Source organism: Erinaceus europaeus, chromosome 17 (assembly GCF_950295315.1).
Source record: "Erinaceus europaeus chromosome 17, mEriEur2.1, whole genome shotgun sequence".
NCBI lineage: Eukaryota > Metazoa > Chordata > Mammalia > Eulipotyphla > Erinaceidae > Erinaceus > Erinaceus europaeus.
The window spans coordinates 9,900,907-9,924,472 of NC_080178.1; the positions used below are offsets into that span (position 1 = coordinate 9,900,907).

At 41.8% G+C, this 23,566-nt stretch overlaps 1 protein-coding gene across 4 annotated transcripts; it reads left to right on the forward strand.

Annotated features, from left to right (window-relative positions):
* The first annotated feature begins 2,318 nt into the window (after positions 1 to 2,318).
* Positions 2,319 to 23,074, forward strand: MS4A13 (membrane spanning 4-domains A13). 4 transcript variants are annotated; one of them, XM_060176269.1, is made up of 7 exons: positions 2,319 to 2,522; positions 6,634 to 6,747; positions 8,359 to 8,499; positions 13,071 to 13,127; positions 14,729 to 14,848; positions 18,227 to 18,322; positions 22,546 to 23,074. In XM_060176269.1, the coding sequence occupies exons 2-7, from the start codon at positions 6,694 to 6,696 to the stop codon at positions 22,564 to 22,566; spliced, it is 489 nt and encodes a 162-aa protein (XP_060032252.1). In that variant the 5' UTR covers positions 2,319 to 2,522; positions 6,634 to 6,693; the 3' UTR covers positions 22,567 to 23,074. The 4 variants fall into 4 exon arrangements, with proteins under 4 accessions (XP_060032252.1, XP_060032249.1, XP_060032251.1 ...); XM_060176266.1 differs by having other exon boundaries at positions 2,320 to 2,522; positions 22,445 to 23,072; XM_060176268.1 differs by having other exon boundaries at positions 2,320 to 2,507; positions 6,631 to 6,747; positions 22,445 to 23,072.
* The last annotated feature ends 492 nt before the right edge of the window (positions 23,075 to 23,566 follow it).

Genomic DNA, 23,566 nt, shown 5'->3' on the forward strand with positions numbered 1-23,566 from the left:
ATGGTACACTGAAGGGTTTTTGAGTTTTGTCAATTTTGTTTTTGAAGTCAGAGAAACATGGAGGCATGTGTAAAAGTTAATGAGAAGTTAAGGTCCTGAAGTGTTTCATCGATGTTTTTCTCTAGGTAGTGATTGTATGGATAAGATGGATGGAGGTGATTAGGCTTAGTGGAGAGTGTAAAAAAGTGAAAGATAACTGCCAGATGGTTTCACACATATATGGGATACAGATAATTGAGACACATGAACTTGCAAAAAAAAAACAACAAAAAAAAAAAAACCAAACAATGTAACCAAACTGCAAACTGTCTCTAAGACTTTAGGAGAACGGGAGGGGGAGGGGAGCAGCAAGCACAAGACACAACTCTGGTGCTGAGTGTGGTGTGTGATTTCATAAGCCTGCAAACCACTGTTAAATCACTCATTTTTTTTTCCAAAGGCTACACTTGAATTTTTGCTTCAGTTTGTTTGTCCATCTCCTTATCCCTCTTCCAGGACCCAACTCTTCTAAACCTCTCCTAAAGCTGCTCCCTCTTCTTCTTTACACAGAAAGCCAGATCTAAAGACTGTTCCCATCACATAGAAAAACCCGAGCCAAAATCAACCAGAAAAGGAAACTTAGCTCAACAGGTGGCCTTCCGCCACTTCCTTCCTGGACGCTTATGCTAAAAAAGAAAAAAGAAAAAAGAAAAAAAAAGACAGAAGAGAGAAATATGACTTATACAGAAATACCAGTCTTATACAGAATATGACTTCTACAGAAATACCAGACTTATACAGACTTATATGTTTTAATACTGAAGGGCTGGGCCGGGTGGTGGCGCATTAGATTAAGGGCACAGAGTACTAAGCACAAGCACCTGTGCAAGGTTCCAGGTTCAAGCCCCCGGCTCCCCACCTACAGTGGGGCCCCTTCTTGAGCGGTGAAGCAGGTCTGCAGGTGTCTTTCTCTCTCCCTATCTCCTCCTCCTCCTCCTTTCAATTTCTCTGTTCTCCAAAAAAAATGGAAAAAATGGTTACCAGGAGCGGTGGGCTCGCAGCCCTTGCAATAACCCTGGAGGAGGCAAAAAAAAAAAAAGCCTGGTGGGCCCTGGTTCAATCCCCAGCATTACCATAAACCAGAGCCGAGCAGTGCTGCTCTTGTCTCTCTTTCCTTCTCTCTCTTAAAAGTTAAAATAAATACATCTTTATAATACAAAATTATACGGTAAGGGAGTCAGGCGGTAGCACAGCAGGTTAAGTGCACCTGGCGCGCAGTGCAAGGACCGGCGTAAGTCCCTGGTTCGAGCCCCTAGTTCGTTCCCCACCTGCAGGGGAGTCGCTTCACAAGTAGTGAAGCAGGTCCGCAGGTGTCTGTCTTTCTCTCCCCCTCTCTGTCTTCCCCTCCTCTCTCCATTTCTCTCTGCCTTATCCAACAGCAACAACAGCAACGGTAACAACAATAACATCAATGGCAACAGTATGGGGAAAATGGCCTTCAGTAGCAGTGGATTCGTAATGAGCCCCAGCTATAATCCTGGAGGGGAAAAAAAAAATTATACTGTTGAAAGTGTACCCTTCTGGCAACAAAAATTCTGCAAAGCTGCATTTCCTCAATAAAGCGACACTGGAATTGCCAGTTAAAAATACATTTAAGAGTGTCTATTAAAAAGTCATCCATCCATCAATTCAGCTCCCTGCAGTCTTTTTCAATATCTTACCTTTTCCTGAAGTTCATCTGAGCTCTTAAGTGTCTTCTTTGGGGGAAAAGGTGTGTAGGACCACCCCACTTCATGGACAACGTGAAAGACTGACTTTCCATCCTGGATCCTAGCCAGTCTACAGCAGATATGCCTAGAAAAACCACACCCGGGGAGTCGGGCGGTGGCGCAGTGCTTAAGCGCACATGGCGCAAACACAAGGACCGGCATAAGGATCCCGGTTCGAGCCCCTGGCTCCCCACCTGCAGGGGAGTCGCTTCACAGGCGGTGAAGCAGGTCTGCAGGTGTCTGTCTTTCTATCCCCCTCTCTGTATTCCTCTCCTCTCTCCATCTCTCTCTGTCCCATCCAACAACAACGACATCAATAATAACTACAATAAAACAACGAGCAACAAAAGAGAATAAATAAATTTAAAAAAAAAAAATCTTAAAAAAAAAAACCCACACCCCAGGGTTCCACTCCAAAGAGGAGGTTGGCAAGCGCTTTCTGCCAGACCCACGCAGCTAGGAGCAGACCTGGCTTTGACCACCAGGCCACAGGCCCTACTGAGTCTGCGCACTCGGCCTCCCCCACCGCACTCCCCCTCCCACGCAGAGCGGCCGCGCAGGCGCACTGGGCCGCTGCCCGTTGGAGGCCTGTGCGGCCTGAAGAGCCTGCGGAGCCGTGGTGGGAGTCCTGGACTCCTGGCGACCTCAGTGATGACCGCTGGGTCCTGTCGGGGACCTGGCCCTGAATGTGCTGCCCTCTGAGACCCGCCTGGGCACTGCCGGGAGGACCAGCTCTTCCGAGGCAGCTGAGAGGCGCGAGTACTACAATGCGGGGTAAAGATGTCGCCTTGCCCCCCCTCTTCCCTCGGGGTCACAGGTCACAAGGGGACATGGCCACCCAGTCTGGGGAACCCCCCTTCCCCAAAATAAAAAAAAATCCACCCTCCTGATCTTACCCCTCTTGGCCTGCCGCCCCCCCACCCCCACCCCTGCGCCCACCCCTGTCCCCTGGGTTGTGTCCTGCCGTCCGTCTGGCTGTCAGGGTCCAGGGCTGGCGGTGACCGGAAGTGGGCGTCTGGGAGTGGGCAGCAACATGGCTGCCGATCCTGACAGCAAGAGCCAGACCCGGGCCGGGAGGGGAAGAGAGGGGACCCGGGGGAGGGGTGATGGGGGCCTCTGTGTCCCCTTGTCCACACTCCCAGCAGGACAGGGTGACAGGAGAACCCCCAAAGATGACGCAAAGAGACATCAGTTACCCGTCTGAGAGCCTGAAGGGGTCTCCAGCCAACGCGTACCCCTAAAGGAGGGAGGTAAACAATGGAGCAAGCCCCCCTCCCCTTAAGGACCAGAATCCTTTTTGTAGCAAGTATTTTTTTTTGTTTATTAGTGGTTTATTATTGATCTTTAAAATTCTGAGATAACAGGGGTGCAGTTCCACACCTTTGGAGTTGGTGCATTGCACTAAAGTAAGAGACTCTGGGGTGGGTCAGGGTGGGGGATTCGGGTTCTGGAGCATGGTGGCAGAGGACCCATTGGGGATTGTACTGTTAGGTGGAGAACACCTCCAGAGTTCTGTCTCCCCATTCCCTCCATTGGAAACTGCAGTGGTTCTCCCAAGGTCACAGATATGGGTTGGCTATTATTGATAGATAGATGGATGGATGGGTTGGCTATTATTTCTAGTTAGATAGATAGATAGATATGGGTTGGCTATTATTTCTAGATAGATAGATAGATAGATAGATAGATATGGGTTGGCTATTATTGATAGACAGACAGACAGACAGACATAGGTATGTCCATTTTTTTCCCTATGTTCCTACCTTCCCTTCCTTTCTAGTCACACCTACACCTGTTATTACTTCCGGATGTCCATCCTTTTTTTTTTTTTTTTCCACTTCTCTCTCCGTGTCCTGATGGAACTAGGTTTCAGAGGCTTCTAGTCATCTTCCCCCTAACATGTCTACCCCTCGGAGAGCATGGACCAAAATTAGTTTGGGGGGTGCAGAAGGTGGGCCTTTCTAGCTTCTGTAATTTATAGCAAGTTTTACAGTACATGGAGAAAACCAAGTTAGGGGGTGTTCAGTAGCACACCTGGTTGAGCGCCCACGTTACAATGCGCAAGGACCCAGGTTGGAGCCCCAGGCCCCCACCTGCAGGGAGAAGGTTTTGCTAAGAGGTGAAGCAGTGTTGCAGGTGTCACTTCTGTCTCTCTCCCTCGCTATCTCCTCCTGCACTCTTGATTTCTGACCATCTCTATTCAATAAATACATAGAGATAATAATTTTAAAAACTAAAAACAGGGGAGTCGGGCTGTAGCGCAGCGGGTTAAGCGCAGGTGGCGCAAAGCACAAGGACCGGCATAAGGATCCCGGTTCGAACCCCGGCTCCCCACCTGCAGGGGAGTCGCTTCATAGGCGGTGAAGCAGGTCTGCAGGTGTCTATCTTTCTCTCCTCCTCTCTGTCTTCCCCTCCTCTCTCCATTTCTCTCTGTCCTATCCAACAACGACAACAACAATAATAACTACAACAATAAAAAAAACAACAAGGGCAACAAAAGGGAATAAATAAATAAAATAAAATAAAACTAAAAACAGAGAGAGAATACCAGGTTACAAAGAAGTCAGTTCAGGCACGAAGCAGGCCAGACAGTGCCAACATGATCCAAACATCCTTCAGATTTGGGGGGTAGTAATTCAGTCTTCCACATTCTGATATCTCATCTCACCATCTTTGTCTGTTGTGCCCCAAAGAAAACACTTAATTCATCTTCCCTCACATACCAGGGGTTAAGGGTTAACCCAGGAGCTTTGGCTTCCCGAGAGCTTTTGCTATTTAAGCCCATCCATGCTTGAGGGACAAAGCAGATGGCTTACTGGGTCCAAATCTCTTCAGGTACTAAATTAGGCATTAAATATACACTGAGGGGGTCGGGCGGTGGCGCAGTGGGTTAAGCGCATGTGGCGCAAAGCCCAGGGACCGGCGTAAGGATCCCGGTTCGAGCCCCCGGCTCCCCACCTGCAGGGGAGTCGCTTCACAGGCGGTGAAGCAGGTCTGCAGGTGTCTATCTTTCTCTCCCCTTCTCTGTCTTCTCCCTCCTCTCTCCATTTCTTTCTGTCCTATCCAACAACGAATTGCGTCAACAAGGGCAATAATAATAATAACCACAACGAAGCTACAACAAGGGCAACAAAAGGGGGGGAAAATGGCCTCCAGGAGCGGTGGATTCATGGTGCAGGCACCGAGCCCAGCAATAACCCTGGAGGAGGGGAAAAAAAAAAAATATATATATATATATATATATATATATATATATATATATATATATATACTGAGTCTGAAATCATCAAGTTATCTATTTTATTGATAGAACAGAAAGTACTTGAGGGGGGGGATAGAGATAAAGAGAGACACCTGTAGCCCAGCTTCATTACTCAGGAAGCTCCCCCCCCACCCCCATAGGTGAGGAGCAGGTCTCGAACCTGGGTTCTTGCACAGTGTAACATTTGCCCTCCACCTGGTGCACCACCACCCGGCCCCCTCTAACCATTTGTTTCAGGAAAATAGAGCAGAGCTTAGTTCCTTCTCTTCTTCCATCAGTTTTAGAAACCAAATGTTCACTAAAATAATGAGCTCATGCCATTTTAAAGGTGCAGGAATAAGAGGTCACTAGGTCGATCTTCCTCCTTTTTTGAAAAGACTAGGGGCCAAGTAGTAGTAGAAGCCCTCCATTACGTCAGAGATAAGGGATACCAGACTTTACAGAACTCCCAAAATCATTTGACCTGACCCAGCCCAGGCAACTGCTGGCAGGCAGGACTCAAAATTCAGTAATTCTAGGCAGCTTTTCTCATAACCTCATTAAGTGCTAATTTTTAAACTGATGATTTTGTGTGACCCATGGGTGATGTCATAAATAATCAAAAGGTCCTTGGCAGAAAAAAAAAAGTTCTCCACTTCTGCATTAAGTTGCCTCCTGGCTAAGTGCTGTGACTCATGGTGCTGACCTCAGTACACCAGGCTAGGAAATACAGTACAGATGTGATTCCAGGGTCACAAGTATTAGCCAGGTTTTTATCTTAATACAAATACAAAGATGAGTAATATTGTTGCCCTTGAGGCAAACAAGATAAACATGGGGAGGGGGTACTTTCTCAAGAATAACAGGAACAAAACAGGAAGAAGCATTTCTAATTTGGGTGGCAGTTTTGATAAGGAGGCTGCTTGAAGAAAAAGGTTACTTGATGTCGAAAGAGGAACTAGGAAGTCAGGTATATGTCAGGGAAAGCAAAATAAAAATAATAATAATAAAACTTACGTTCCCATGAATTTAAGTACAAAACTTAGTTTTGCAAACATAAACATCATTGTGAATTGTAGTGAACCAACTGAATCTCAAATGGATTGTTAAAAGGGTTTACTGAGGCGGCCAGGTGACTAGCCCACCTGACTGAGCACACACATACCTTATTAAATGCAAGGACCCAGGTTCAAGCCCCTGGTTTCCACCTGCAGGATGTAGCTTCACAGGTAGTGAAGTAGGTCTGTTGGTGTCTCTCTCTCCTCTTTCCTTTCAGTTTCTCTCAGCCTCTATCCAAAGTATAAATAAATAAATAAATAAATAGCATATTTTTAAATGGTTTATGAAATTCTATTCACTTAGGTGCCTTTTAGCATCCAAAGACACTGCTCATAATTCAGAGATAATGCTTATATATAGAAATGTGTTTAACTTATAGGTGAGATTTTTCAGTCATGAGAAAAGCTATTTGGGGCAGATGGGTGCAAAGTGATTCTTCTAAGAATTAAGACATGGGAGGGGGGGAGTAATTGCCTCCAAGTCTGGGGAAATGAATGTGGAAAGAAATAAGAGAAACATCCAACAAGTGTTTTCTTTTTTTAGTAAAATGCATATCTTTATACTGTTTTTTTTTTTTTGCAGAAGTTTACTAATAAAGTTATCACAAAAGATTAGAATCAAACATCTAAAGGAAATGCTGATAGCATGGCTCTGTGTATGTGTGAAAAGATATCTTCAGCAGATTGTTTTGTTTTAGGGGTAAGATTTCACTTTAAATTCGTAATCATACCCTGCCTCTTTCTGTCTACCTGAGTAAAAATGTTGGCCCAGGAGCAGTGAAATCATGCATACCTGATTTATGTATTGGAGACCTTGGGTTCAGTGAAAAGATACATAAAATCATCTACCCCTAAGTGTTATTGTTATTTAAAAGAAACTTCTCGAAGATGTAAATTTGGGGCCAGGTGATGGTGTACTGGGTTGAACGCACATGTTTCTATGCATAAGGACCCAGTTCAAGGCCCTGGTCTCCACCTGCAGGGGCCAGAAGGGGCATATTAAAGCATTAGATAGCTTCCAATCAAAATGCATTTGAAAGTGAAAATAACGTACCCTCTGAAATTGTTTTTACATTGATAGAACAGAGAGAAATAGGAAGGGGAGATAGGGAGAAAGAGAGAGAGGAACCTGGAGCACTTTCTCACCACTCGATGAAGATACCCCCCTACAAGAGGGAACCTGGAGCTTGAACCCTGGTCCTTGGGCGTGGTAATGTGTGTGTCCGGATGGGCGCTCCGCTGCCCGGGCCTCTCTGAAAGAGTGACAGAAATATGATTCAGTAGATGAACTGTCACTTGACATATACATTCAGAATTTTTTCTGGGATTATATCCTCTTCACACAAATAAAGTTGGGTAATAATTCTCCCCTACCCTAGTCCATCTCTTATGCAACAGAAAGTCCCTGTTCAAGCAAAAGTCTACTTTGAATATTCTTGATATTTGTTTTCAACTGTACTTAGGTCCAACAATCCTTGAGAAAAAAGTTCCAAATATGCCTTAAAAGGGGGAAAAATAAAAAGTAAATCAAACTTCTATAAGATTCCAAAAACTGTCCTCATTAAGTTCCCTACACACAAGAAAGCACTAGATAGATGACTTCCTACATGCAGATAAATTAGTAGCCATATTTGCTCTCAAGAAGCCTCACTACTGGGAGTCAGGCTGTAGTACAGCGGGCTAAGCGCAGGTGGCGCAAAGCACAAAGACCGGCATAAGGATCCCAGTTTGAACCCCTGGCTCCCCACCTGCAGGGGAGTCGCTTCACAGGTGGTGAAGCAGGTCTGCAGGTGTCTTTCTCTCCTCCTCTCTGTCTTCCCCTCCTCTCTCCATTTCTCTCTGTCCTATCCAACAACAACAACAACAATAATAACTACAACAATAAAACAACAAGGGCAACAAAAGGGAAAAGATAAATAAAATAAATATTTTTAAAAAAGTATTTAAAAAAAAAAGTAAGAAGCCTCACTACTACCCTCTGAGGCCACTGCTTGGTAGGGAGGAGAGCCAAAAGCCATTAGTCATTTAAGTCAGATTGTCAACACTGGTGAAGACAGTGGCCAGAATGATTATTGAACCATCGGATTCTCTGGTTCCTATTTGGTTAACCTCAGAACGTCCTGGCTTGAAACTTTGTGTAATTTACCACATTGTTATTGTACTTTCTTCTTTTCTTTAAAAAAAAAAAAGTGTTCTTGGTAGTTCTTACAATTAGCTACTTTTAGTATTAATACTTTCAGTATTAATTGTAATACTACAATTGTGTTATAGGTTGTACAGCTTGGGTACTAATTGCATTCTCTTCTCACAGGCTATCCAGATTATGATTGGCATCTTTTGTTTTCTCATGTGGTATTTACTATTCACTTTGTATTGGGGACAATTTGAAGGAGTCTTTGGGATTTATGACCCTGTAACATACAAAACAGGATCTTCTTTATGGGGAATTTTTGTGAGTAAAATGCACTTATATGATTTAATTATTCAGTAAATACTGTTGATATTTGTGTCACTGGTGGAAAACAGAAGTTTCTAAACCAGATTTTGTGTGTGTGTAATTATGTAACAGTTCTGTTAGTTATTCAAAATCAAATTCCGTCTTCCAACAAATCTTTATTGAGTACCTTTAGTTTAGTAGTGCTATTCCAAGAAGAGTAGATACAAAAAGATAACCAAAGGATTGCCTTTAATTATGAAAAAGGTAAAGAATCTTAATCCCAACATCTATTAACAAGTTAACGTTTATATTTAGGGTTATTATCTTACTTCTGTCACAGAATGGGTCTAAACTTACACATTTTGTAAACATGTCTTTGCCTGAACTCTTTTGTGGTTTTGAATTACCCAAAAGGTAGGAGAAAAATCTCAAAAGTGTGATATCCTGGAAGCCAAGTGGGGGAAAAAAAGTGTTAAAAGAAATAGAAAAAAAAATATTGTGTTCAATTCAGTTGTATTGTCTGTGAAGTCAAGGACTACCACTGAATTTAGCAATCTGAGGCCAAAACTTGATGTGATCAAGTGGAGTGATTGGGTTCAAGCCCAATTAGAAATCAATTTCAGAAGTAATGGGGAGACATTAAGTAATTAGAGACAAGAAGCACAAATAACCCCCTTACAGACTTTGCTATAACTAGGTTTGTAGCAGTGATTTGATAGCTGGATGAAATTTGGATCAAGGGAGGATTTTCTTATTTGTTGCATCAAGTGACAAATATCATGTCTTCTGTTGAAGGACCTGAACCAGCAGAGAGAAATTGGATAATAAAAGGTAAACAAGGGGATAGAGGAACCACTGGAATCATGCACCTGTGGAGGCAAGAGATGCTGAAATTTAATATACAAATAGCTAAGAGTCTGGGTATTCATCTCTAGAATTCAGTCTCAATTAGAGGTGCTATTTCCTCCAGGATGACACTCAGAGATATTTTCGGTTTTCACTACTAGGGGTGTGCATCTAAGTGGCTAGCTAGAGGCCAAAACGTTTTACAGTGCACAAAGCATTCCCCACAACAACTAATCATCCACCCTTCATGAAAATAATATCAAGGCAGGTTTAGCAGGAGGGAAAGGTAGAAAACAAATTGGAAGGCAGAATATTGGGACCTTACAGACCTTTTCTTCTGATGACTTCAAATTACCTCAGTGGATCAGAGAGCAAAGTCACGAGCCTGCAGTGAGGATGAGAGAGAGAACTGATTGAGAAAGAAGAGGAGATATGAAGCAGTCATGTCGAATAGTAGAGTATGCGTGAAGTAGATATAGTAGAATAGTAGAGTATGCGTGAAGTAGATATAGTAGAATAGTAGAGTATGCGTGAAGTAGATATAGTAGAATAGTAGAGTATGCGTGAAGTAGATATAGTAGAATAGTAGCGTATGCATGAAGTAGATATAGTAGAATAGTAGAGTATGCATGAAGTAGATATAGTAGAATAGTAGAGTATGCATGAAGTGGGGAAAAGACGCTTAACTTTCATGCATCGCCAAGGACTCACTGATTTTGAAGGAGCATGATTCATTCATGACTGTGTAACAAGATGTGTCAAGACAGTTGTGTGTCTTCAGGCTGTGTTCATCTCCATGGGTGCAAATATGCAGTACAAAGGGGAACCACACTCAAATCAAGACCTGGGTTTGACCGCGCAACTGTGATCAGACAAGGAATTGAGAGTGTAGTAAGAGAGCTTTGTAATAATTGACCAAGAAACAAGCTGGTGAAGGAGAGAATAGAAAGAGGAGGTAAGGGGCTTAGGTGATTATAGAACCAGATGGAGGTCAAAGATTGGGAAAGCTGTAACACCACAGGACGTCAGTTAAAAAGACAAAAGGTGGTGGTTAGAGCGAGGTGATTGAAACTGAGATTGGAAAGATGGTGTACTTGCAAGGAAAATGAGAAAGAAAGGAGTTAGGATTGGAAGAGAAAACTTCAAAGAACCACAAGCTCAGACATTAGAAAGCTCACATCAGAGAAGATATCAGAGAAGATAGTGTCTGATTGAACCTTATGACATTTGATTCAAAGCTGGAGGAGAGATAATGGTTGGAATTAACAAAAGGAGTGTAGAGACTACTTAACCCCCTCCATGCTTAGAGTCAATAATTTAGAGGTTATCAGAAATGAATACTATTTGAGGGAGCAGTGGTCTCTCTCTCCTGTCTTGATATACTGCCTCATAAGAATAAGAGCTTTTTTTCAGGAACAATGGGAGAATAATAAAGGGAATTTTCAAAGTTAAGAAAAATGATGCATGTCCCTCAGTGTTAGATTGTTCATGTTACAAAAATAGCACACTTAGCTCCTATTATAAGTTACCTCAACTTTCAATTAAACGTAATCCGCTGCAAAACTTCTCATTTAGGTTATGAGCATAAAAGCATTTTGTGATAAAACAATCTAGTTACTACTCTAGTTTAAAATCCACAAGATATTGCCGTTTGTGTTCTGAAAATGAAGTACTGAGTATACATAGATTTGAGCTACTCATTTTTTAATTTCTTTTTTTTTTATTTTTTATTTATAAAAAGGAAATTTTTAATTTATTTATTGGGGAATTAATATTTTACATTTGACAGTAAGTACAATAGTTTGTACATGCATAACATTTCTCAGTTTTCCACCTAACAATACACCCCCCATTAGGTCCTCTGTCATCCTTTTGTTCTTCCCCCCCCCCCCCCCGCACCCACCCCAGAGTCTTTTATTTTGGTGCAGTACACCAACTCCAGTTCAGGTTCTACTTGTGTTTTCTCTTCTGGTCTTGTTTTTCAACTTCTGCCTGTGAGTCAGATCATCCCATATTCATTTTTCTGTTAGTTACTCTTTTTTTTTTTTTAACAATGTATTTTTTTTTTAATTCAAGCATAGACATTTCACAACCAAGGAAGTTGGGTGGTGGTTCACCCAGTTGAGTATAAGTGGGACATTGCACAAGGACTTGGGTTCAAGCCCCTGGTCCCTGCCTGCAGCAGAGAAAGCTTCATGAGTGGTGAAGCAAGGCTGCGGGTATCTCTCTCTCCCCCTTTACCTCCCCACTTCCCTTTCAATATATCTCTGTCCCTATCTAATAGATAAATAAATAAATATTTAAAAATGAAAAAAAATTACATCCAAAGTGGTGGCATTCTTTTTCTTCTTTAGATATAAGTCATTCTTAGAAATAGTTTTCTGGGAGTCGGGCGGTAGCACAGCGGGTTAAGCGCAGGTGGCGCTAAGCACGAGGACCAGTATAAGGATCCTGGTTCGAGCTCCCGGCTCCCCACCTGCAGGGGAGTCACTTCACAAGTGGTGAAGCAGGTCTGCAGGTGTCTGTCTATCTCTCCCCTTCTTTGTCTTCCCCTCCTCTCTCCATTTCTCTCTGTCCTATCCAACAACAATGAGATCAACAACAACTACAACAATAAAACAACAAGGGCAACAAAGGGGAATAAATAAATAAATAAATAAGTATTTAAAAAAAAGAAAAAAAAAGAAACAGTTTTCTACAAATTAACTTTTAACTTGGATTTCTGTCAGTTACTAAAACATACCAGAAAAAGGGCGTATTTCAAGACAATTGTGCATCTCACCTTTAGATATTATGGGATAGCTTTGTGCTTCTGAGAACTAGAGTAACCCAATGTGAAACAGCTAAGGGCACTGGAGGCCCGACGCACAATGTTGGGAGAGGACCCAAGTTGGTGGAGGGATTGGTGTGAGACGTCTGTCACAGAAGATTGAGAAATGGAACCCATGTGGTAGCAACTGTCTTGTAAACCATCATTTCCCTAGAAAAACATTGAAAATAAGATGCTTGAAGAAGAAAGGTAAAGACATGAATAGCAGCTGGCACTTTAATGATGACTATGACCTCCGCTAAAAGATTTCTTTTGCACAAACACACTTTCGAGTGGATTCCTGTATCTTTTTCATAACTGAGTAGATAAAGTTACTATAGTCATTGATGTAACTGGCATCATCTCATTGGGAAGAATAATCCAGTGAACTCTAAGCACGTCTGGTCCCTAGTTCAGGACCACTTAAATCCTCTGTGGCATATGCTGCAACCTGAATTCTGTTCACTGTCCCCTATGTATTTCTACCAGTGGCGGCCCTGCTTTGAGATCACTACTAATGACAAAGACTTGAGATGGGAGAGCGCCCCTCGCGGGAAGATTGCCCTATGCACAGTTCTGTTTCCAACTCTAGCATCACATGGGCATGCCACAACACTAGGAGAAACTCTCATTCTGTAATGTCTCTTCCTTTGTCTGTGCCTATGTCTCTCTGTCTGTGCCTACCCCAAATACATCTTCTTAGCTATAGGAAATAAAAAGTAAGCCCCAGAGCAGTGAAATTGTGCATGTGTGAGATTCCAGTGCAACAAGGAAAAAGAAAAAGGAGAAACAAACTTTCTTCCTCCTCCTAAGATTTCTTGATGTTTTGTTAGTATTTTAAACATAATTGGCTCAGAAGATGGAGTTAAAAAAATGCATTATAAGTGGATGTGTATGATCAATGAGTATTTATAAATGTTTTTATATCCAGTTTATCATTTCAGGAGCCTCTATAATAAGAGCAGCAATATATTCAACTCAAAAACATGTAAGTTGAAATGTTTATACTGTCCTAGAAATAACTTGTCAAAAAAAAAAACAGCTAAGGAGTTTAATGAAAAGATAGTATCTAAACAATGAAGGACTCTACCAGCCCATAAATAAATGCAGGGATTAAATTTTTAAAAGGGAGGAGCACATATCTTAATCAGATAAGTATGCTGTGTTGTGAAATATTTTTGCCTGCGATACTGCATGCTTAGCACTGGAACTTTATATTGAAACATGGTATTTCTGTCAAACTTCATTTTTTAGTGCAGAGACAAGACTGTGTCTTCTGACAGAATAGAAGACCTGTCCAGAATAAAGATAAATGTAGGAGGATGGGCGTAGCACATCCTGTAAGCGCATATAGCGAGCAGTAAGCCAAAGACTGTGCAAGGACCTGCACGAGGATCTGGGTTCAAGCCCCCAGCTCCCCACCTGCAGGGGGGGACTCGGCACAAGTGGTGAAGCAGGTCTTTGGGCGTCTTATCTTTCTCTCTCCCTCTCTCTCTCCCCCTCCTCTCTCAGTTTCTCTCTGTCCTATCCAATAAGTAGATAAATGGAAAAAATGTCTGTCAGGAGCAGTGGATTCACAGTGCCAGCACCAATCCCCAGCAGTAACCCTAGAGGCATAAATAAATGAATAAATGTACAGTATAAATGGAAAGATAGTGGAGAGAATCTTAAAAGATACTATAGAGGCTAATTAGTGTGATCCCATAGTGATACAGATTTTAAAAAAAGAAAGAGAGAAAAAACTGATGTCAAAAGGTAACTAACTGATGGATCTCCCCAGAAAATAATAGTCCCAAGATTAAAAATCACTGAATCCTATTCAGTGTGTTCCTACATAGTTATTTATTTTTTTGTGGAGGAACTCCTTTTTTTTTTTTTTTTTTTTTTTTTGCCTCTGGGGATCCTCAGTGTCTGCACCATGAATCCACTGCTCCTAGAGGCTATTGTTTCCATTTTGTTGCCCTTATTGTTTTTTTTATAGTTGTGGTTATTATTGTTGTTGTTGTTGGATAGGACAGAGAGAACTGGAGAGAGGAGGGGAAGACAGAGAGGGGGAGAGAAAGATAGACACCTGCAGACCTGCTTGACCTCCTGTGAAGTGACTCCCCTGCAGGTAGGGAGCCAGGGGTTAGAACCAGGATCTTTATGCCCGTCCTTGCGCTTCACGCCACATGCATTTAACCTAACACTGCACTACCGCCCAACTCCCGAGGAACTCCTTTTTTTCCCCAAATCATTTAACTTTTCTTCCAACTGACTCAGACAAGTAAAAAAATGCAATATTCGTGAACTCAAATGAAAGATTAGTGCTTATTAGTATGATTTCAGAGTTTCCTCCAGCTGAACTGGGTTCATAAAAATCAGGGGAAAATGCCATTGTGGCAACTTCTAATTGTATAATTTAGTAATATATTTACAGTGTTTGCAGTCATCACAACTATTTCCGAATTCAGAATATCTGTTGCTATAATTCCAAATGTACTAACATTTCAAGAACTAGAATCAAAATTTTAACACACTTGTTTTTCTGCAATGCTAAGTATTTAACCAAAGCTAACATGATAATTTTTTCCTGTATCTTCGTTTCAGGTGATGGTTTCTATTATTGCGAACTCCGTCAGTGTACTGATCGCACTTTCTATATTATGTCTAACAATAGTTGAGTTGTCTACCTTTCATTCTGTATCATATAGAAATTTTGGGCAAGCGGTAAGTGACCAATTCTTTTTTATTTCACCACTCCCACCACCAAAGGTCTGTGTCCCCACCCCCACCCCCATAGATGACCACTATAGTTCTTTCATGGTCTTGGAAATAGGCTGATAATATGTTTTTCTCACATTTAAATACATAACTCAAGTACAGTGTTTCATCCATGCAAGCTGTTGTCTAATTTGCTGACAGCATAGTTTTGTTTTTTTTCTCTCCAGGGTTATTGCTGGGCTCGGTGCCTGCACCATGAATCCACCGTTCCTGGAGGCCATCTTTTCCCCCTTTTGTTGCCCTTGTTGTTGTAGCCCCGTTGTGGTTATTATTATTGCCATTGTTGATGTTGTTCGTTGTTGGATAGGACAGAGAGAAATGGAGAGAGGAGGGAAAGACAGAGAGGGAGAGAGAAAGATAGACACCTGCAGACCTGCTTCACCGCCTGTGAAGCGACTCCCCTGCAGGTGGGGAGCCAGGGGCTCGAACCAGGATCCTTAAGCTGGTCCTTGTGCTTTGCGCCACATGCGCTTAACCCACTGCGACACCGCCCGACTCCCAACAGCATAGTATTTATGCTGCTCTTCAGTTTTTGCTCACGTCAAACCACAGGTCGGGTCGAATCCATGTTAACTTCATTACTAGTTCTAGTTTATGATCCACTTCTTAGTTCTGTCGTCACACTTTTATGTTATTAAATTCTTTCTAGGAAAAGACAAGTTACAGGGAAACAAGGTATAGTGTGTTGAAGCAGAGGAAAGGAGGCTGAGGAAGGAGGCTGGTAGAGGGGCCATGGGCCCCAGTGCATGACGGGGAGAGGGGGACTTGAGTTCGGGGTGAGAGTGATTTGCAGACATCTATCATTGGAGAAGAGAAACTGAACCCATGTATCATCAGCTAGCCTATAACCATTACCCCCCCATAAAGGAATTTAGCAAAAAATAACAAGCGAATAAATAAGAAGCAAGTGGTAAGTGAACATGAAAACTGCCTAGAGCGCTGTTTCCCTCCTTAATTTTCCTCTTCTTACTCTTACTTTCCAAGGTCCCACATATTTATAGAATCTTCCTACATGGAGGCTTGCGGTGAGCCTCCTGTACCTGTGATTGCTGAACAAGTTTATATCTAATCTGACTTGTTTAGCCGGACTGTACGTCACCTCATACTAGCTTTCTGGCTTTTCCACTTGAGCAACAACACTGAGGGAGTGAGAAATTATTAGGTTTGACCTCATTTTCCCATATAATCCCTGCTACCTAATAGTTCATTGCATACAAAAGGTATTAAACAAACCAACCAAGAAAAAGGGGAGGGTAAGTAGAAGAAACTGAAGTGGAGTGTGTGATGCTATTCTTCCCAGGTCTGAACACCATTCTCCTCCTTCCTCAGGCAGCACAAAACTTAAAATTTGCCTTCAGGACTAATTACAAATACCATTCATGCTGATAGGTAACTGAAAACACCTTTCTTTTTTGATTTTCTTGATTGGGGGTGGGGATTAATGTTTTATAGTCAACAGTAAAATACAGTCGTTTGTACATGCGTAACATTTCTCAGTTTTCCACATAACGATTACCCCTCCAGGCCCTCCTCTGCCAGCACGTTCCAGGACCTGAATGAAAATACCTTTCTAATGGAGACAAAGACCCTTATTTACCCCAGCAGTCACGATCATCTTTACTTCCTATTGAAACGTTGTTCTTTGAGCTCTGTTTAACTTTATTTATCTTCCGTATTATTTTTTTTTCTCTGACAACCAGTGTTTTTTTTTTCTTTTTCTTTTTTATTTAAGAAAGGAGACATTAACAAAACCATAGAATAAGAGGGGTACAGTTCCACAATTCCCATAACCCGGTCTTCATATCCCACCCCCTCCCCTGATAGCCTTCCCATTCTCTGTCTCGCTGGGAGTATGGATCCAGGGTCACCTCCATATTATTTTACGTGTGATTTGAGTCACCACACATGTAAAACAAATAACACTTACAATTAACAGATGCTTTAAAACCTGAGCACTGCTTGGGAAACTCTGGATAATCACCACTGGAGAAAACAAAGATCTTACTAGCTGAATATTTTGAATAGTTCCAGAGTCTGTAGAGAAGAAAATAATGAGAATGGAAAAGCTGTAAAATGTGAGATGAAAACAGTAAAGACTGATTATCAGAAAAATGCAAGTAAAGACAACAACTTCACTCCTGTGAGAATGTCACACATCAGAAAAGGTAACAGGAACAAATGCTGGAGAGGGTGAGGGCTCAAAGGAACCCTCCTGCATTGCTGGTGGGAATGTCAATTGGTCCAACCTCTGTGGAGAACAGTCTGGAGAACTCTCAGAAGGCTAGAAATGGACCTACCCTATGACCCTGCAATTCCTCTCCTGGGGATATATCCTAAGGAACCCAACACACCCATCCAGAAAGATCTGTGTACACATATGTTCTTAGCAGCACAATTTGTAATAGCCAAAACCTGGAAGCAACCCAGGAGTCCAACAACAGATGAGTGGCCGAGCAAGTTGTTTTATATATACACAATGGAATACTACACAGCTATTAAAAACGGTGGCTCCACCATTTTCAGTCAATCTTGGATGGACCTAGAAAAAAATCATGTTAAGTAAAATAAGTCAGAAACAGAAGGATGAATATGGGATGATGTCACTCTCAGGCAGAAGTTGAAAAACAAGATCAGAAGAGAAAACACAAGTAGAACCTGAACCGGAATTGGTGTATTGCAGCAAAGTAAAGACTCTGGGGTGGGTGGGGAGGAGAATACAGGTCCAAGAAGGATGACAGAAGACCTAGTGGGGGTCGTATTGTTATATGGAAAACAGAGATGTTATGCATGTACAAACTATTAATTCCTCATGAACAAAAATTCCCCAATGTACAAAACATTAATTCCCCAATAAAGAAATTAAAAATGAATCGGTAAAGATCAAGAATGGAAGCTGCAGGCTGTGATGTAGGGGAACAAAACCCAGGAAAAGTGGAGCAGAAGACACAAGTGTAGAAAGAGCTAGAAAAATCTCATAGTGAGGCCGGGTGGTGGCACACCTCATCCAATGCACACCTCACAGTGCACAAGGACCCAGCCAGGTTCAAGCCCCAGCCCCGCCTGCAGGGGGAAACCTTTTCGAGTGGTGAAGCAGTGCTGCAGGTGTCTCTCTGTCTCTCTTCCTCTCTGTCGTCCCTCTCAATTTCTGACTATCTCTAGCTAGTAAATCAATAAAGTTTTAAAAAGTAAAAAGAAAAAAGTCAAATGGTGACAAGAAATTCATTTGTTCTGTTTCCCTTTGTCTTGACTGATACTAGGGATTTCTGTAAACATATTTGCATGTAAGGTAATAATGCAAGCTGGATCCCTGTTTTCTGATTTCAGAAACTTGGGAGGAGAATTTCAAGTATTTTAATTTCGTTCTACTTAATGGAACTTGCTATTACATTCATATACTCAACCATCATGAGTGCTAACATGGTAAGTGTTTATCTCCTCCCCAGCAAATCAGAGATTTGAGTTTCTAGTAAAAGCACATTGTGCAGAGATGAGAAGACTGATAAAAAAATTTTTGGAACTAATAAAAATGAGATGTATGATATTTACTTTTTCCTTCATTTTGACTGTAAAATTGCAAAAGTAATTCATGAGACACGTTTTAAAACATATTTGTTTTAAAAGTTGGCCTGGAGGGAGTCAGGTGGTAGTGCAGCAGGTTAAGCACACATGGCACAAAGTGCAAGGACTGGCATAAGGATCCCGGTTCGAGCCCCCAGCTCCCCACCTGCAGTGAAGTCACTTCACAGGTGGTGAAGCAGGTCTGCAGGTGTCTGTCTTTCTCTCCCCGTCTCTGTCTTCCCCTCCTCTCTCCATTTCTCTCTGTCCTATCCAACAACAACGACAACAATAATAACTACAACAATAAAACAAGGGCAACTAAAGAGAATAAATAAATTTGTTTTAATTTTTTTAAAAAAAATAGGCCTAGAGAGAGATCTCAGTGGCAGAGCACAGAACTTTCACACCTAAGACCCCAGATTCCATCTCTAGCACCACCATTGGGTCTGGAAACCCCCTCTTCTCTCTCTGTCTTTCTCCCTCTGTCTCTCGAGCACGCATGCTTGTATACATTCTCCCCCTCCCCCCTTCACTACCTCTTCTAAAAGCAAATATTTCAGAAATAAAATTTTTTAATGTTCCTTAATGTAGTCTTGGCTATACCCATTTACCCAAATGTACACAATCAGGCATGCACACATAATTTTACTACAGGTGTGCTATACACTGTCTCATGTATCTTCTCAACAGTCACACTAACCTGTTATAGAACATCTCTAAGCAATGCCTCCGAACAGAATTATTCTTTTCTGCATTACTTGCCATTCCTTTATTACTGAATATTTAGGTTTTAAAATTATGGACATCGAAGCAGTTACATGTACCTTAGTGTATAAAAGACTAGAACTCCTATAGGCCATTGGTTCCAGGAGGCATCACTGCAAATTTAATTGCAGCCCATGCTGTAAGAATTCACAGTATCATAAAAAAAAAGCTTATGAGGGTAGTTATTTTTATCACAAGCTTACAACATTTAGGTATCAAATAAAAAATTAAAGTATCTAGCATTCTTTTATTCTATCACAGATGCTCAATAGAGAGCCTGCTAACCAGCAGGCATTGTAATAGGCTCTAAGGACGCCATAACTAGTAAGACAACATCCCTACCGTCAGGGAATTTGCATTCCAGTGAGGGGAGGGGCAGGCAATAATAACATGTAGTTTCAGGAACTAGGAAGATGTTTTGATGTAAAATAAACAGTAAAGAGATTAGGCAATGGTTTTACATAGATGATGAGAGAGAAACACTATGAACAGAGATAAACTGGAGTACAGACGTGATCATGAAATGATGCAAAAAAAAATTTTTTTCAAAAAATACATGACAGACCACCCTAAAAATAATGAAATGAACAGAATGTTCACTAAACAACCTTTCACACTTTTGGCAACCTCCAAAACATTCAACAAATTGAGATGTGTTTAAGAAAATCTACAGAATCTCACTATGAACAGTGAGTATCTGTGACATTTTTAGCTTAGAGCCTCTCCAGTTCCTTCTACTCACCCTAACACCCTAGATACTATCTTGCAGAAGGGTAAGACAGACTAGGAGAACCAAACAGTCTCACTGATGACGAGCCCATCTTATTTGAGGCAGAACACAAAAAGGTCTATGGCCAAGAATGGCATTAAAACACTAGCGATTTCAGTAGCAAGAAATCTGAAAAAGTCACTATCATATGTAGCACCACTGAGATCACACACAGTACTTTCTTGGGGACAGGCAACCAGCCAGAAACTTAACAGGAAGACTGAGAACAAAAGAGCCAAAATGGGCCTTGATTAGATCAGCCATATCCTTTGTGACCTGGAAGGTTATAAATGTGGACAAGGCCACGGGTGCGCTACGGAGCCTGGCAAAGGCCCTAGTTAGCTCTCCACGCGTGGCAGCTAAGAAGTAAAACCTGGGGCAGAGGCATGAGTGTCTAGTTCATTGCAGAAAAAGCAAGGAAGGCTGTGGTTACTTTGCTTGGGCTATCCTGAGAAACTCCCACAAACTGTGTAGCTTAAACAGAAACGTATTTCTCATAATTCTGGAATCAGAAGTTCAAGGTGTGAGATGGTCTGGTTTCAGAAATCTCTCTCCTTAGCGCTTTTTTTTTTTTTTTTTTTGCCTCTAGAGAGCTTGGTGCCTGCAGCATGAATCCACTGCTACTGGAGGCATTTTTTTTTTTAGGATAGGAGGGGTACAACCCAATCTCCATATCCCATCCCCTCCCCTGATAGCTTTCCCATTCTCTATCCCTCTGGGAGTATGGACCCAGGGTCATCGTGGGATGCAGGAGGTAGAAGGTCTGGCTTCTGGAATTGCTTCCCCACTGAACATGGGCGTTGACTGGTTGATCCATACTCCCAGTCTGCCTCTCTCTTTCCCTAGTGGGGTGGGTCTCTGGGGATGCAGAGCCTTGGAGGCTATTTCTTTCCTTTAGTTGCCCTTGTTGTTTTATTGTGGTTATTATTATTGTTGTTATTGATGTCACTGTTGTTGGATAGGACAGAGAGAAATCAAGAGAGGAGAGGTAGATAGAGACAGGGAGAGAAAGATAGACACTTGCAGACCTGCTTCACCACCTGTGAAGGGAGCCCTCCGCAGTTGGGGAGCCAGGGCTTGAACCAGGATTGTTAGCTTTTAAATGACTGTCTTCTTCCTATATATTTACATGGCTTCACTTGGTGTCTGTGTCTTTCCTCTGTGTTCCTAATCCCCTCGAAAGGACATCATTCATGTTGTGCTAAGGCCCACACTTATGACTTCATTATAACTTGACGAAGGCCCTATGGCCTCTATTTTGGGAGCCGGGTGGTGATCCACCTGCTTAAGTGCACACAGTACTAAGCTCAAGGATCTGGGTTCAAGCCCACTGCTCCCCACCTGCAGGGGAGATGCTTCACAAGCTATGAAGCAGGTGTGCAGGTGTCTATCTTTCTCCCTCCCTTTCTATCTCCCCTTCTATCTCTCCTCCTCTCTCAATTTCTCTCTGTTATATCTAATAAAATGAGAAAACAGCCTCCAGGAGCAGTGGATTTGTAATGCTGGCACTGAGCCCCAGCATCGAGCCCCAGAAATAACCTTAGAGGAGAAAAGAGTACAGTGCAATTGTGGTGAACTAGGCATGGTAAACTAGGACTTTATCATATAAACTGACCTCTGGCCAATCATTTGATGACCCAGAAATATACTTTCAGGGCAAAAAATGATATTTAGATATGATCGTGTTATTTAAATAGTCTCAAAGTGTAAACAGTGCATGTAGGGGGTGGTTAATATATTGAGGCATATTACTCTAATAAGATTCTATGTTGTGGTTAAAATGAATATTAAATTTAACAATGTAGATGGATCTCATAAGTGTTGAGTACAGAAATACAGGTTCATTTGAATGTATACTTGAGTCCATTTATATGATATTTGAAACCAGGCAAAGCTAACCTATAATGTCTCAAAAAGAATGCAAGCTACTTGGTAACAAAAAAAAAAAAAAAAGAAAGAGAAGAAATAGAAAAGAGTGATTACCTAAAAGTCAAAATGAGAGTTATTTTTGGATGGAGATAGTAGGTAATAATTGGGAAGATAATTGACAAGACAATTTGGGTGGTGCTATGATCTATTCCTGTTCAAGAATACCATAAATGTGTGTATTAGAAATGACTGGAAGTGGGGAGGGGAGGTAGCATATGATTATGCAAATAAACTCTCATGCCTGAGGCTCCATAGTCCGAGGTTCAATCCCCCGCACCACCTAAGCCAGTGCTCTGGTTAAAAAAAAGAAGAAGAAGAAAGAAAGGAAAAGAAATAACAGGAGGAATACACATAGTTACAAGTGGTCCAGACAGAGCTTGAGGTAGGGATGGGACAAAGAGAGAACAAATGACCTTTTTAACAGGTTAGTCTACAAGCATCAGTGTTGTCTATATTTTCAAAAAACAAATGTTGCATATATGATCTTATGAAGCATTTGACTTTAAACATTTTTTTTTCAGTGTCACAGACATGAACAACGTCCATCAGAGGACGCTGAGAGCAGTTTTTAAATCCCTAGAACTGTGATTTTTTTTTTTCTTGGTGCTCATACCTGACACAGGTCGTCATAAGATCCGCATAGCAGAGCTACTACAAGGCCACCGATTCTGTGCAAAAGAAAATGCAAAACAAGTGAGACCTTTCTTCTTGCTATTCAAGACATTTCTCTGGACATATTTTTGTAGAATCCAAATAGAAAGCTTTTCCCTATTTCAATATGATACTCCTACTGCAAGGAAACATTTATTTTTCTCAATACTCTGAATAACTATCAATCCACCCTAGAAGAAATCCTGCTAAACACCATAAAACTTGTGTGTGATGATCTCTATAGTACAGGTCATAAAGACGTGGAGCATAACTTTATTTAACTCTTAAGGGAATCTTTCTAAATCATTCGTGCTCTTAACCAATGCAGACTGCGTTCCAATTTGAGTTCTTCTATCTGAACTAGTTTCTTATCTGAACAAAATACTAATCAAAAGGCATCCCATTCATAGTCCCCCACCCCCCCGAATGGTCCTTCCTTGACTACCCCTCTCTCATCATTAAAGTTCCATCCCGCCCTAGAAGTCTGTGCTGTCTTTCATTCCCCCTCGCTTCTTATTTCTTATTGTCTTCTGGATCATCTGTTTGACTGCTAAAGACATTGCCTTCCACAATGAGAAGAAGCTCCCAAAGGTCTCTTCTGGACTCAAGTTCACCCTTCCTTCTTTTTTAAAATTTTTATTTATAAAATGAAACACTGACAAGACCATAGGATAAGAGGGGTACAATTTCACACAGTTCCCACCACCAGAACTCTGAATCCCATTCCCTCCCCTGATAGCTTTCCTATTCTTTATCCCTCTGGGAGTATGGATCCAGGGTCATTATGGGGTGCAGAAGGTGGAAGGTCTGGCTTCTTTAATTGTTTCCCACTGAACATGGGCACTGACAAGTCGATCCACACTCCCAGCCTTTCTCTCCCTTTCCCTAGTGGGGCAAAGCTGTTTTTTTAGCCACCAGGTTCCAGATGCTAGCATAATGGCAACCTGACTTCCCAGGGCAGATGACCCACCAATGTGTCCTGGAGCCCCACT

Coding starts and splice junctions, on each gene's coding strand:
- MS4A13 (XM_060176266.1), top strand. CDS start 6,694: ATGGCTCTGTGTATGTGTGAAAAGATATCTTCAGCAGATTGTTTTGTT. Junction 13,128..14,728: donor TATATTCAACTCAAAAACAT/GTAAGTTGAAAT, acceptor TCTTCGTTTCAG/GTGATGGTTTCTATTATTGC. Junction 18,323..22,444: donor CCATCATGAGTGCTAACATG/GTAAGTGTTTAT, acceptor TTTTTTTTTCAG/TGTCACAGACATGAACAACG.